We start from the raw sequence: 15,041 nt of genomic DNA on the forward strand, positions 1-15,041 counted from the left end.
TTTCTGAAATGAATTTGATCTTTGATTTCTTGTCTTGTCTACAATGATTAAAATAAACAAAAATAAAATGCAATCCTGTCAATTAGAAATGTATGATTGCATATTCAAAAAGTGAATTAGATTTGAACACTTTGCCTTTTATATTTATGTGTCAATAGAAATGGTTATTCTTTGTGCTTTCCCTTTAAAACGCACATGACCCCATTTAGACTTGAAGTGAAATGACATGTTGCTAATGCATCCATCATAGCACAAATCCTACACGATTAATTTGATCTAATCCATTATAATCTCTTGGGGTTTTTACAGTGCAGCATTATATATCCATATATTTTTTATTTCCCGTGCTGCAGACTCACTATTCCTGATTTTGAATGTAAACAGGGAAAACACAAACTCTTGTCACACGCGCACCGCATCCAGTGGCTCCAGCATTGTCTGGTTGCCTGGCAACTGTCGGCGTGGCGTGGTTGCTAGGGCCATGTGGGAGGGGGGGAGGGGATGTTGCTCTGATTTCCAGCTGAATTGAGGCAGTCAGTAGGGAGAAGTCCCCCCCCTCTCTCTCTCTGCAGTCCACACAGAACTCTATTGAACAATAGCCCCGCGCCTGTGGGCCTAAGGCTAGTCAGACAAGCCCTTGTTCAGGGTCACACCATGCTCATCCCACAGTCCTCCATGACTAATTAACTTACAGCAAAGAGTGTCGTTAGCACATTTGATGAAGCATCAATCACCAGCGCAGCCCTGGAATTTACATTGATGTGAGGTGCATTTCTGGCTGTCTGCCATGTCGCCGCTTTCAAAACAAGCCGGAGAAAAGGAAGAGTAAGGCAGGGCGGCCGCTCGCCGCGCCGAGCCGTCAAAACACAGAAACTGACGGCTTGATGGGAAATACTTGCCAGCTAAGGCACGGATTATGTGAAACCTGAACACCCCAGACCTCTAATAGAAAGAAAGATGATCTTGTGACCTTCACAGCAGACGGCAGCATTGATCAAACGTACAGCTATAGCAGTCTGCTAATGGAAAGTGAAGGCATTCCACAGTCCGAGAGACAAGAAAAGAATTCAGCAAAAATAACAAGAACAGGATTTTATTAATATTTTTGTAATACCATATATAATGCAATTGCATATCTTTGGCGAAAATAAATCTTATAAACATTTTATCAACAGAGGTTAGCATACAAAAACCAAAAGGTGTGTGTCAGTCCAGTGAACATGGCAGACGACAGACAAACTGATACTGGGTTGGCAGATTTGTCAAATGCAGGAATTATTACACCCTTAGGAACTGCAACATAATCACACAATCAATATTCAAAAACAGCTGTTGAGCGATAAAGCAGGTAGGATTTTTCTCTTTTTTTCTGAATTTGTGCAATTCATGGCACTCCATAATGTTTAGGTAGATCGTCCACACATCTGTCACTTCGATACCAGCGTTACTTTGTCAGGTGCTACAGGGAGAAGGATGGAGAGCGTTCCTGTACGAGTCTTTCCACGGCTTCTTCTGCAGCTGTACTCAAATGTAGTCGTGGCAACATCGGTCAGATCCAGTTTACAACGAACTGTCAGTACCCCCAAAGCCATACTCGGAAGCTATGAGTGGCAGTAATTATTCTCTCAAGAATCTGATCAGTAATGAGCAAACAGCTGATCTGAGACTAAACACCTAAACATGATTCAGATGTGAAACGAAATGATTAGAAAGTGTACATCTGAGAAAAAGGGACTTCAACTGCTTTCTAACCAGTCTAATGAACAAGAAAAACCAAAACACCAAGAGAAACTGGCAGTCGGGTTCTGTTTGGGGACCAGGGGGTACTTACAGACAAAGAAAAACATTGGCAAAATACTTAATTTGTAAAAAAAAAGAAAAAAAGTCTCAATAAAATAATTCACAGGGTCAGGAAAAATAAAGGTGCCTTGTCATTCGTTTTACATGACCAGTGTTTGATAGAGTATAAATCCCATAAATTAAAAGTATAAATAAGGTGAAGATGAACAATTTGTTCTTGTTTCACAGCAAAAATAAAACCAGTGTATGCCAGTAGCAGTTCAGAGAACATCTTCTTTCACAATTCGCTCTCTAAAGCGACGTCTTTTCCACCCAGAGGTTGCTTTGGTCACCGCGCTGACCACGCTCTTCTCCCATTTCCTTTTTTTTTTTTCAAACTCAGCATGTCAGCAGAAACGACGGTGACCGTGGACTTTTACATCAGAAATGTTTGGCACTGACAGTCGCAGCGATACTGGGACTTCGGGCAGATACGGTTCTAGTGAAGCTCGTCCGAGCTGCGCGCGTCTCAAGAGTTCACATGGCGGTTGTGGCGTGCACGAGCAGCTCACAACTTCCCGTTAGTGAACTGCACACAATCGACAACGTGACACTCTTATTTCCCAGCTTGAGAGGAAAGTATGTGCTTCCTTATTTTGTTCAAGGGGAAGAGCGGCGGTGAAACGATCCCGGCTAGAATTTGGGTCAGTGCCTGTCCTCGGTATCTCGTGCAGCTCTAGATTGCTTTGACTATCCTATCAACTTTGGACACAGTTTGAACCGCAACAACACAATCCTTTAAATTGTGCACCAATTTGGCCACAGGTTAAACCAACAGTAGATTATCTGTGTCAGATCACAAATAATTTAGATTGCTAGTGATCCAGATCCTCCTTTTTTTAGCCAGATTTTGAATTCCAGCAAGCAGAGGATTAAAGAACCTTACTGTTATCACATTTCAACAGGCTGTGTGGATCCACGGTTTTTCTAAAAAATAAAAAAAATATTTGTGCCAATCTATTCCTCTACATTTCAGGATGAGGCTGTAGTCGTCAAAGATAAACACACAAAACAAAAAGACTGCAGGGAAACCTATGAGAACGCAGTGAAAACCCAGACAGATGTTCACTTTGCATAGGCTGGCACCAAACATGTGAATATACATACGCTCAGTTTGCACAACAAAAAATGGGGGTTTGGCAGAATCAGAAGTGGCTTTGCAGAAACAAAAAAGAAAACATGTTTGCACAAAATTGGGCAAAATATAGAAAACTAACTGTGCAATCAAATTTGGCAGTGGCAGAGTAATACTATTCCCATATCTTGTTAATCCTGAAACCGAGCCACAGCTCGTGTGTAATAAGTGTATCGCATTACAAGATGATACTAATACTCCATTCATTCTCCTAACTGTGACGTTTGACTAGCATTCTCATGAAATAATGACAAGTTAAGGTGGTGGATGAATTATTGCATCTCTTACTAGAGGATTTACAGAGCTGGAGCTCCTTTTGAAAGAGTGGCGTTTTTTTTTTCTTTTTTTTTTTATGGAGCACAAAGAGGAGAAACTGATAACACCAGGAGGTTAGATCTTGTCTATTACAAACATGCATTCATTCGCTTCATAAATAGATTCACTTGGAAGAGGATACAGGTTTGAGGAGGAAGCATGCAACGTTGTGAGTTGAAAAACTTTCATCCCATTTTGTCTTTGAGAGAAATCTTCTTCTAATCTGGCCAAAACGGGCAGATCCTTTTGGATAGGTGGTATCTTGATGGTTCTCCATGGCCCGAACGCCCACCCCGTCCCCAGAGTTACTCTATATGGCTTTGTTCTCCTGTGTGAACGATACTATTGCCATTTGCTTTGTTGGACAGAGAAACTCCCAAACAAAAAACAAAAAAGGCTCAAAATGGCCGATGAACAATCAGGTAAGGAGAAGGAGGCACACCGGGACACGTGGTAGGGGTCAGAGGTGAGGGCTCACAGGGTCCGGAGTCTTAGGGGCAAAAAAGAACCTTATTTCCGGTTTAGTTTAGTGCTCTTGACAGTGCGTTTTGAGCCCTCCATGCTGCTGCGTATACCAGCCAAGTGCAGCAAGGAGCCCGCAGCTTCTTTCAGCTCCTCATCCAAATCTGGCTTCACTTCACGGCGCGCCTTCTTGCTAATGGGCCACTTGATGGCGGGAGGACGTCGAGGAGTCTGGTGGGGGCCTCTCTCGTCCCAGAGGTCGGAGTCCTCGTCACTATGGAAACCCTCGCTGCCGGCGCGGCAAGACTGCCTGCGGTCGCAGCCACCTTCGTCCATGGAGGAAAAAGAGGATGAGGAAGAACGGGAGGAGCAGCGCTGCAGGGCCGCGCTGCTGTAGTTGTGGTCCTGCTTTGGATCGCTGCTCACCAGGACCGAGTCTGGCCGGGAGAGGTCCAGCGGACTGTCAGAATTACCTAAAGCAAGCAAAGACTAATAAGTACACAAATGAAGAGAAGCTGTGCTTTACAGTTTCCTTCTAAATCCAACATCGGGATAATTTATAGCTAAGAAATCCTATTGGTTCATTCTGATAAAGAGAAAAAGGTTAAATTAAGACGCTGGCATTTCGACAGTCCACCAATCTAGCAGAATTTAAGCTTGACTATAACTATTGAGAATATATATGAGAACTGGATTGAGTGACCACTCCCCCCTGGCATTCCAAACAGGAAGTATCCACTGTCTCCAAGAAGTCAAAATCCCCAAAACTTCTATAGAGAAATAAACTATATATAACTCAGTCATTATATTTGTCTGAAAAACCATTCTTGCTTTGATACCTTTTAAACATATTCTTGCTGATTCCTATTTTTAATCACGTTTTTCTTCTGTTATAATCTGTCCAATCAGATGCCTGAATAAAAGTATGTGGCTTACATGTCCAATGTTCAAAACGTTTGATGGATTTTGGACCAATTACTGTCTATGTCCAAATTTTCTCACAACCCCTAAAAGACTGTATAATGCTGGACTATCCAGTCCCCTGGATTTTAACATGATTTTAGACATAAGCTACCTTATTGAACAGCAAACACACCCATTTGCTGAAGTAAACGTAGTAAATACAAACATTTTATGAAGACTACTTATGAATCCTCTGTGTTCTGGTGATGAAAACTTGTATAACCTATGAAAAAATACAATACAATACGTCCAATGACGAACCGTTTATATGCAATGCATCGTGGTCTATATTCAGAAATCTATTTAGCACTGATGCATGCTGTTTTTTGCAGACATTTCAAGGATACTGGATTTTTATAGATTTAGACACCACAAAAGGCTAAAACCCAAAACAGTGCACTGACCAATGAGGAAATGCAGACATAACCTCTGGTTACTGACGTTGTCTGGCTCCAACATGGCGGCATCCATATCACAAAAAAATGTGTCAGAATTCTCTCATCACTCACTTCTTAGTGCACTATATAGGGTTTGTCATTTAGTCCGAATCTGCAATTCTAAAATCCAGTGTGCTAGAAATTTCCCAGAAGTCTGCACAAAACTAGTCAGCATCGATGTTCCCTAGAATGGCAAAAATCAACCACAATGCACAGCATTTGAATTATTTTTCATTTGAAAAAAATTACATAAAAATCATTTTCTTATAGATTATCCAAGTTTTCATCATCATAACAAAGCAGATTGATGACTAGTTTTTGTAAAATGTTCAGTGTTCACTTTTATCATGGGGGATATGTTGCATAAATAATAGTAGATATAGGAAATTAAAGTAGGATTACACAAGTTTCAGGCTGTAAAACCCCCAACTACACACTTTGTACACTTTTTGTGAACAGGCATTAACATTTTCGCACGTTTAATTAAACTCAAAGTTCAATCAGTATTATAGGTTCAGTATTAAAGAATAAAAAAAAAGATCTGCTCACAATCAAAAATGTATCTAACTCTGTCAAGCTGCACATGCAGCGTCTCTGTACGGAGGAAAATGATTGACAAGATCAACAGCCTATCACGACACAGAACACAATTGCGTCAATATCTAGAGCACAGGATAGTCCTGCACTATATACATGGTCTTTTAGGGGTTAGGGAGTCGTCAGGGAATTTGGACACGACCAGAATTTACTTCATTTGATTGAACCTGGAAGCAAGCTGTTTTCTATGTGTGACGTCATACCCACTCAGTCCAGTTCTCAAATACAGTCAATGTCTACAACCAAAGTCTAGCTTAGAAATATTTATTTGAATGCAGGAGAAAGCAGAGCTGAAAACCATCACAGCAAGAGAAGTGACTCTTATCCTCTCCAAAACAAGTAGCAGATTCTGTCCTAACACATAAAATGACACACAAAAGCACACAAACCGAAAATAAAAACCAAGCAATGATTGGGTGGCATGTCAAAGGCAGGAGACAAGGAGCTAAAAGAGTGGGTGACAGTCTGCCTGCACGTGGGTTCTCTTACATGGGTCAACGTGGTGCCCAGGGGCAGAGTTTAAGAGCATCATGGCAGTGGCAGCATCAATGTCAGACTCTGGAAGAGGAGAGAACATGCATGATGGTCAGTCCTAAGATACTGAAATATGGTAGAATGGCATCTCTGCTAGGACTGAGTGGACCGGATTCCTTTAGTTGTTTTTGAAATAGGCACAAGGTGACCCAACAGATGCTTCCTGAACACAGCGGCTTTGCAGAGGGCTCACCGAAACAAAGCAGAGGATAAATTCAAGCCACTTATTGTGAGAGTGCATCTGATCTTTTCAGACCTGACAAAGTGTCTGAAAGCCTCGTAGCTCACTTCTGGAGCTCTAAATTATTAATGATTACAGTGAGACTGAGTGCTCAACACTGAGCACCAGCAGAACCTCTGCTTGTCGTCAAGGTTACAAATCCAGGAGGCAAGAAAGGGAAGGGGTGGGGGCTGAAACGCCGAATGAGAGCCCTTCATGTTATGGTCTGCATGAGGCATCAATGACTTGAAAGAAACAAATCAAACCAAGAGTTGAGGACAAAACGATGCTGAATGTTTTGGGGGCTGAAATGTGCAAAGGCAACATAATCAAAATACTGCACAGACACAAGCTGGAAAAAATGCACTCTAAACTATCTCTGTTTACAGTCACAAACGCAGGTGGCGTCTCCCGTGTCTCACCTTTGAATGAGCAGCCTTGTAGAATGAGATGGCGGGGGGGTGAAGAGGCACTGCAGAACGTAAACAAAACACGTGGAGTCAAAATTTACTGAAGAAATGTTCACAAAAAGGGGGGAAAACTTCTGTCAGACTTGAGTCAAATCTGCCAATTAAAGCCAGCTTTCCAATATTTTCCCAAAGACAAAAGCGGGAACGATAAAAAGGTGATGGCAGGTTACCTGGGTGGGGAGGCGGGCGGTGTGCAGAAGGCAGATGCGGCTGGGAAGTGCTGCTTCTTGAGAGCTTGGATTAAGTTTGGGCGGTACTCGGGGTCGACACACCAGAGAGAACCTTTTCCGTTAGACTGTAGGACAGAGCAGGCTCAGTCAGACCTCAGAACCCAAACGTGCTTGGGGTTACGTCTAACTTTAAATAATATTCCAACTTTCTTCTTGTACTACAACGTCCTCTATGCACCACTGAAGCAGAATCACCCTGCAAAGCTGGTAATAAATGTGTTCCACCTCATTTATTGTTAATGCCAACTTAAAAAACACTTTTACCTTCATTAGAGTTAAAAAGTAAATCCAAATTCTATGAAACGAGGGAATCAAGTTAGTTAACCAATGTATTATTTGACTGATAACAATTAGATCTTTATTCACTTTACAGAAATAAGTCAGCAGAAATACACATTTAAATGTCAAATTTTGTAACAAGGGGAAAAAAAACATTTTCCAAAAGACTTCCTCTTATTTTGCATGAGCACCACTACCTGCAGACTGTCTCGAAAACTCATCAAACTGTAAAAACTAAATGAGCAAACCTTAAACAGTCTTAACATAGTTTGACAGCTTTGCTTTAACAACAAATATGTGATGGGAGGAGGAGTGTGTGGCTCTTTATCTGGTGGAGAGCAGAGCGAAGCAGGGAGGGAGGGAGGAGAATAACCTTGACTCATATTACCAGCCAGCTCTGATGCAGGAAGAAGGAAATGTCTCCATGGCAACGGAAACCACCAGCCAGTGTCATGTGAAACTAGTGCTGGTGTCTCAGCAGACGAAGGGCTCACGCTGTGCACCTGCATGCTGAGCAGGCTGCGCCGCCCCACGCTGCTGCTGCTCAGAGTCCTAACAACCATCCCCTCCCAAGGTGGGAAACCAGCTCGACTTCGGCAGGTGCAGAATGGAGCCGTGCTCTCACGCCGATCCGAGTGAATGAGCTGTTTCCGTGAAGCCAAACCCCCGTTGATGTGTTTGTAAATTTAGCATCACCACCAGCTAGTAAATGAACAAATCACAGCGTGTGTTTCCTAACATTCTCTGATTGTGCTTGAGCCTTTTTGTAACATGAGAATATTCAGATTTCTTTTATTTTTTTCTGACAACCATGAAAGAAGTGAAATAAATCAGTAAATTCATTGCTGTTTTCTGCTCTTAAAGTCAACTTTGTGTTCTGCCTGCACACAAAAGTTGAACTCTGTGATGCTCCCCTCAGAGTGAAACAGATGCTCCACCTTAAAGGGCTTCAGGAGATAATGTCCTTTGTTAGTTTGCTGTGTTTGCTTTTCCTCCAGAGGAATATCTGTAACCTTGACTGGATTCCACTCTTATCGCTGCAAAGTCAGAGGCGCTCGCAGCGCCGCTAAAATCCTGGACACCATCACAGAAACCGCACTGCAGCCTGAAAAAGGAATTTTGCCCGACAGTGCACATTTCCTATCCTTTGGCTTGTTGATATCAACTAAACCCAAAACTGAACAGGAAGTGTGTGAAAACGATCTGCCATCTTGCTGACCTACCTTTCCCAAACTCCTGTCGACCTTGCGGAAGCATTTGTTTAGAGACAAGTTGTGACGAACTGAGTTTTTCCAGCCAGTGGGGGCGTTGGAGAAATAGGGGAAGTGCTCGAGGATCCAGCCGTAGATTTCTTTCACAGGCAGAGACTTGCTGGGAGACTGCTCGATGGCCATGTAGATGAGCAGGGAAAACGAGAAAGGAGGCTTAGACTTCAGAGAGTCCCTCTCCCTGCCTCTGCCATGTGACGAGGATGAGGAGGACGATGACGGGCCCTGGCTCGACCCGTAGTCTCCTTCTATGTCAAAGAGAGGGCTGCCACTCGGCTGAGCCTCGGGACCCCCTAATGTAAAGTTCTGAAGCAAGTTCTCGTGGAGCCAGTTGAGGTTGGTTAGCTCTTCGTCCTCCGTCCCGCCAGTTCGATCCACACTTGTTGCCAGCGGACTGGATGCACATTCTGCCTCGGGCAGAGTTCCCACGCCACAGCCACCTCTGAGTCCTGTCCGCTCCTCTTGCATACCCGGAATCTCCGTTTTCTTATCTGGTGACATCCCAGTGATTGGACCCATTAAATCAAAGAGGTCTGGAGAGAAAGAAAAGATGGAGTTAGGAACTCTAAAATCATTGTGATGATGACAGAAAAATACCAAAGTCCAGTCATGGACCAAATGCTGCTGTCTTCACATTTAATTTTTTTTAATAATTTTTTCAGACAGACTTTTCTTTATTTTATTCCTGGTCTTCAAATACAAAGTTCACAGTAATTTTGATAAAAAAATAATTTAGATTTCAATGAAAAGAAATGAAAAGTATTCCATTGCAAATAATAATAATAATAATTAAATAGCTCATTAGCATTAAATGTTATTACAGTATAACGGTTCAAGGAATTGAAGCTGATTGGTAGGTCCTCCTACATTCTCACCTCCCCAAATCTGTCCCTCTTTGAAAAAAGTTTGGACCCCCCCGTCTTAAAAGCTTCTCTTCCTCTTGTTTTACCCCCCCTGGCTTGGCCTTAAACTGTCCCTCCTCTTGACTCAAATCAAGGACATTTGAGGAGATCCTCAAGAGCAACTGAACTGACTTAAGAATCCACTTCTAAGCAGCCACCACATTTGAGCCGAGACCCAGCAGCTCGTTATGTGGAAATGAGCACGAGAGGGTCCGGCCTCTGCAGGAATGAGTGGAAAGCCGGCATCTCAGGCAGCGGATGGCCCTTAAAGGCTGATCTGCATTCAGCGAGGATCAAGTCTCAATTTATTCCATGTCAGATTAAGTAGTATAAAGAGGCTACAACCCCAGGAGATATCAGCCATTTAACAGCACAAAGAAACTCAATACACTAAGATAGATGCGTCATTAACAAATTCACCTCAAGTACACTTATTACTTTAACAAGAACACTTTAACACCGCCTGTAATAGAATGTGATTAATTAAATGGTAAAAAATACACAGATATAGGTCTGGACCTCCAGTGCAGGCCTAATGCCATTTTGCAAGCTTGACCGCAAACGCCATTCAAAATCTAAAAACTTTAAAACCTACAATTTTTCCCAAGTAGCTTCCCAATGATGCTCGAAGAGTTAAGAGGTGATAGATTGAAATCTCTTGGAGGAGTTCAAATTTGGAAAAGGTACTAAAGGTAAATTTTTTTGGAAAATTACAGATGGTGGCCTCTTTCTGAGGTCAAGGGTCAACAAATCTTCTATTGTGGTTGTAGGATAGAGCTGGCGTTATGTGTGTGAAATTTCATGAAGATAGCTTGAACAAGTTTTATTTTATTTTTTTATATATTGCTGGAAAATGTGAAAATTGCCAAATTTCGCATTTTGCCACAAATCGCCAACAAGCTGTAGGTCCTGTGACCATCCCATAATAGTTTTAACACTTTCTCCAGATCATCTAGATGAAAACAAGTGCTTTGGTTTCTTTAGTGAAAAAAAAAATGAGCCCCTTAGGAGATTTTTGCTTCATTCATTTTTTAAAGACAGATTTCCACACTGTGATGTCATCATTTTTAGGGGAGAGGTCATATTTGCTATGCCCAAAATTCATTTTCACCGGGTACTAGGTATGTGCTAATTTTGGTGAGTTTTTGAGTTTAAACCCGCAGTAAGACAGGAAAACTGTGAAAACAATCTTTGCAGTCCATGGCTGCTGTGGGACAAAGTGATGTTTTGGGTGTGGGTTGAAGCAGCAGCACGCAGCTCAGCCGGTGTTAATCTTCCAGAGACAGCAGTTTACCAAACATGGAGCAGCCATGGAGTTTTTCTTTTTTTTTCCAGAATCCAGTTTAAATCAAGAAAGAGCATCTGGGAGTTGTGTGGATTCTGAAGCTTTCTATATTTCACACCATAAGCCGCTAACCACGACTAAAAGAGGCTGAACGAGTTCAATGTTCGTGCGCTGACGTGTTCAGATCACATGTCAGCACAAAACTTACTCTGAGTCTGAACCCTGAATGAACAAAAAGCACCATTCTGTCCCTAATTTACGTCAAAAGAACTACATTTAAACGAAACAGATCAGAATTCAAGTTGTCAAACTATTGTGTTCATAAATTAAGATATCTTGCAAGAAATATATTTGTATTGTTATACTAAAAATATAACAACTTTCATAATAGGTAAGTAGAAAATATTATTTAAAAAGAAAATTATATTAAAAATTTGGTAATTTTCCTATATTTATAAAATAAGATCTTCTCCACTGTAGATAAATGTGTATTTATCTGAGAAATAAAGATACATTTCTTTATCTAAATTTAAATTAACCAGAAAAAAATGATTTTGCATTCATTTTTAAAGGGAACAGATAAATTCACATCTAAAAATATGTTTTAAAATCTGTCAAACTCTCCATAACATAAACAAGCAGTGGTTTTGCATCCTGCTTTGTAAGACCAGCAGAATAAAGAGCTCACTCTTTGTCTCAGCTCACAACAAGCTTTATGTCCTGGGCGTCACCATGGCAACCAGGCTGTCCTTTCAATTACAACCAGAAATCCTACAAAGAAGAGTCAGTATGAAAAAAATAAGTAATCCATGCTGGCTGACACAGCTTTGGATGACCAATGAGAAATGAACGCTGCTGCCGGACCGGCATCCTGGACGGCAGATGTCTCGGTTGGAGGAGGTCCGAGTGAAGGTGGGAGAGGTAAAGGTGTCCCGTGTGATCGAAAGGCACGTCATTTTCATTTCTATTATGGGAACTGGGTCAAAGTCGAGGGTGGTTTGAACAGTTTCTGAGGTAAATCTGCCACAGCACGTCAGAGTAGGCAAGAGAAAGGAACAGGAAAAACCCGCCCCACGTATGAGAGACTTATCTTCACCGAATTAGAGAAAAAAAATGCTGTTTCTAAGCAACATTTAGGAAGTAAGTGAATGAGCTTTCCCTGTTGACAGCAAAGGGAAAGACAGCTCAGACATAAGAAAAGGCAGCAGATGAGATTCATTTGTGAAAAGACAAAGCTTAACAGAGAAAAATGAAAGCACACAATTCAGAGAGACAAAGACACGAGTGGCTGGGTGGTGGGCTGTGCAAGTTATCCACAGTCTAAGATGAATCACAGCTCTCAGCAAAGTGGAGCAATCAGATTTGTCAGGCAACACGAGGACTGCCCATTTGTGTCAAAAAAAGACATATCTGCTAAAAACAAGAACACATATAAGCTGTGACATGACAGTCTCAGCCCCTGATTTAATTTACAGAGTACAGTTTATAGTTTCCAAAGGGGAGAAGGAACATTTTTATTTAAAACGACATTAAAATCTTTTAGGGGTGGCTATAGAAATAAATTAATCAAAGCTGAAATAATCTTTAATTTGAAAACATAACAATTTAACAAATCAATACAGAGATTTGTTTCATTTCTTGATTTTTTTGTGCAAAAATCATTAACTGTGCATGAGAACTGGACAGAGCGACCCCTCCCACCTGGCGTTCCAAACAGGAAGTGCTAAAATCCCATAAATTTCTATTTATATTCGTCAGAATAAGCATTCGTGCTCTGTTACCTCTTTTAACATGTTTTGTTAATGCTATTTTTTGACAATGTTTTTTTTGTACTGCAAGTTATTCAAGTCATAAACTGACTAATCAGATGCCTCAAAAAAGATTGCCTGGGCTTCCAACAAGCTCACTCCTGATTGGTGAGAGTAGTTGCAATAGAAAGAATAATTAAGACCAATCATTGTTTTTTAATGTCATCTGGCTCTAACATAGCGGCATCCAAATCGCAAAAAATGGCAATTGATTTTATTTCATATCATTGGAACCAGAAGTAAGCTTTTACAGATGATATCACACTGACTTACTCCAGTTTTCACATAAAGTCAATGGCAAAGACTCATAATTACACTATATTACCAAAAGTATTTTCTCACCCACCCAAATGATCAGAATCAGGTATCCTAATCTCTTGGCCGTGCCACATGTGTATAAAATCAAGCCCTCAGGTATGCAGGCAGTTTTTACAAACATTTGTAAAAGAATGAGTTGCTCTCAGCAACTCAGTGAATTCCAGCATGGAACTGTCACAGGATGCCACCTGTGCAACAAATCCAGTGGTGAAATATCCAAAATATTCCACAGTCAATCGTCAGCTCTATCAGAACAAAATGGAAGAGTTTGGGAACAACATCAACTCAGCCACCAAGTGGCAGGCCTTGTAAACTGACAGAGAGGTGTCAGCGGATGCTAAAGGGAAAGAGGTCACCGACTTTCTGCAGTCAGTTTCCACAGAGCTCCAGACTTCAGGTGACCTTCAGATTAGCCAAAGTGCAGTACGCAGAGAGCTTCATGGAATGGGTTTCCAAGGTGAACAGCTGCATCCAAGCCACACATCACCAAGTCCAATGCAAAGCGCCAGATGCAGTGGGGTAAAGCACGCTGTCACTGGACTCTAGAGCAGTGGATGAGTCTGGGTTTGAACCCCATAGAACACCTTTGGGATGAATTAGAGAGGAGACTGAGAGCCAGATCTTCTCCACCAACATCTGTGTGTGACCTGACCAATGCGCTTTTGGAAGAATGGTCCAAAAACTCCTAGAAACACACTCCTCAATCTTGTGGAAAGCCTTCCCAGAAGAGTTGAAGCTGTAATAGCTGCTAAAGGTGGACTGACCTCATATTGAACTATGGGTTAGGAATGGGATGGTTCTTTAGTTCATGGGGGAAGTGATTTGTTTCATCCTAACTACATACATCAAGACTACATTTCAAGTGTCAGACAAGTATTTTTTATTATTATTATTATTTATTGTTTAACTAAAATTTTAAAAAAGTTTTTTTTTTTTTTTGCTCTTTTTTTCTTTTGTGACACAAATCCTTAATCAGACCAAAACAATACCATGACCCAACAAATTATGGAGAAAGAGCATCACTGCATCCCTAATGTTTATCTAACCTGACCAACAGAGAACGTTTTCTTTCAAGAGTAGAAATGAAATATGCTATACTGCTGACAAACAGTTAGGTCACAGTAAAACACAGGTCTGCACAGGTGTGGCTGAACATGGATGTGATTCCAGCCAGCCATTTAATTGAAAGGTGTGGACAACTGTTCTGGAGAGTCAGCTGTAAACACTCCATAATGATTATCCCTTCTACTTCAACAGGCCATGAACCACGGCCTGTAAACTGAGTTTTATGGCAGGGAAATGATTTGAGCCTCAAATTCAAACCAAAGTTTGCTTTAACGTCTCTGCGAGAACAATAACAGATGGGGACTCATATGAAAGTGGTGGGGATCTGGAAATTGTAGTTTTTGTAGATTTTTACTTGACAATTTTCTTCCCCTCTGATAGTCAGTGGGATAAGGGAGATTTTCTGCCAGGACTACAGCTAGTTCATCATCTCTGAATTTTTTTTTCCAACCATCACAGTTATAATTGCTCTTATAAGAACACATCAAAGAGAGGCGCCTGAAAATGTTTAATAGGGCACTAGTGAGTTGGGCTGGGGGGGGCTAATAAGGCAAACTGGCCTGTTGACTGCTGCTCATCCTTGAAAGTGCAGCCATGCTGCAATGGTGCTGACCTGATGCCTCATCTACAAGTTAAAATAGTCCCGCACGCCCGCCTCATCATATTCATGTGCAAACAGACGGCCGAACGGCAGGTGCTGTGGCACATTCCCCCCCATTTCAAACAGCTCTTTTATGCTGTTAAGCACTTACCTATTCAGAAATACACAAAGACATATGGAGATAAATGCAAAAGACAAATCCAGGAGTTGAGATGATGTCAGTTTCAAAATAAATCTTTTTTTGGGCTTATATTTGTTTTCCTGGAGTCAATCTCATGATCAGGATTCAGTTGCTACAGCAGCCGATGTCGTA

General features: G+C 41.5%; 1 protein-coding gene across 2 annotated transcripts in view; it reads right to left on the reverse strand.

Annotated features, from left to right (window-relative positions):
* Positions 1-1,077: 1,077 nt before the first annotated feature.
* The window catches only part of foxn2a (forkhead box N2a), a 23,273-nt gene continuing 9,309 nt past the window's right edge, over positions 1,078-15,041 (reverse strand). Inside the window, exons 2-6 of one of the 2 annotated variants that reach the window (XM_024297479.2) lie at positions 8,705-9,282; positions 7,143-7,267; positions 6,925-6,974; positions 6,238-6,306; positions 1,078-4,224 (exon numbers count right to left, since the gene is read on the reverse strand). In XM_024297479.2, the coding sequence (XP_024153247.1) occupies positions 3,800-4,224; positions 6,238-6,306; positions 6,925-6,974; positions 7,143-7,267; positions 8,705-9,268 (1,233 nt within the window). In that variant the 5' untranslated portion in view covers positions 9,269-9,282 and the 3' untranslated portion in view covers positions 1,078-3,799. The remainder of the gene's footprint in view (positions 4,225-6,237; positions 6,307-6,924; positions 6,975-7,142; positions 7,268-8,704; positions 9,283-15,041) is intronic. The other variant, XM_024297480.2, reaches the window with a different exon arrangement.

Source organism: Oryzias melastigma, linkage group LG15 (assembly GCF_002922805.2).
Source record: "Oryzias melastigma strain HK-1 linkage group LG15, ASM292280v2, whole genome shotgun sequence".
NCBI classification, from domain to species: Eukaryota; Metazoa; Chordata; class Actinopteri; order Beloniformes; family Adrianichthyidae; genus Oryzias; species Oryzias melastigma.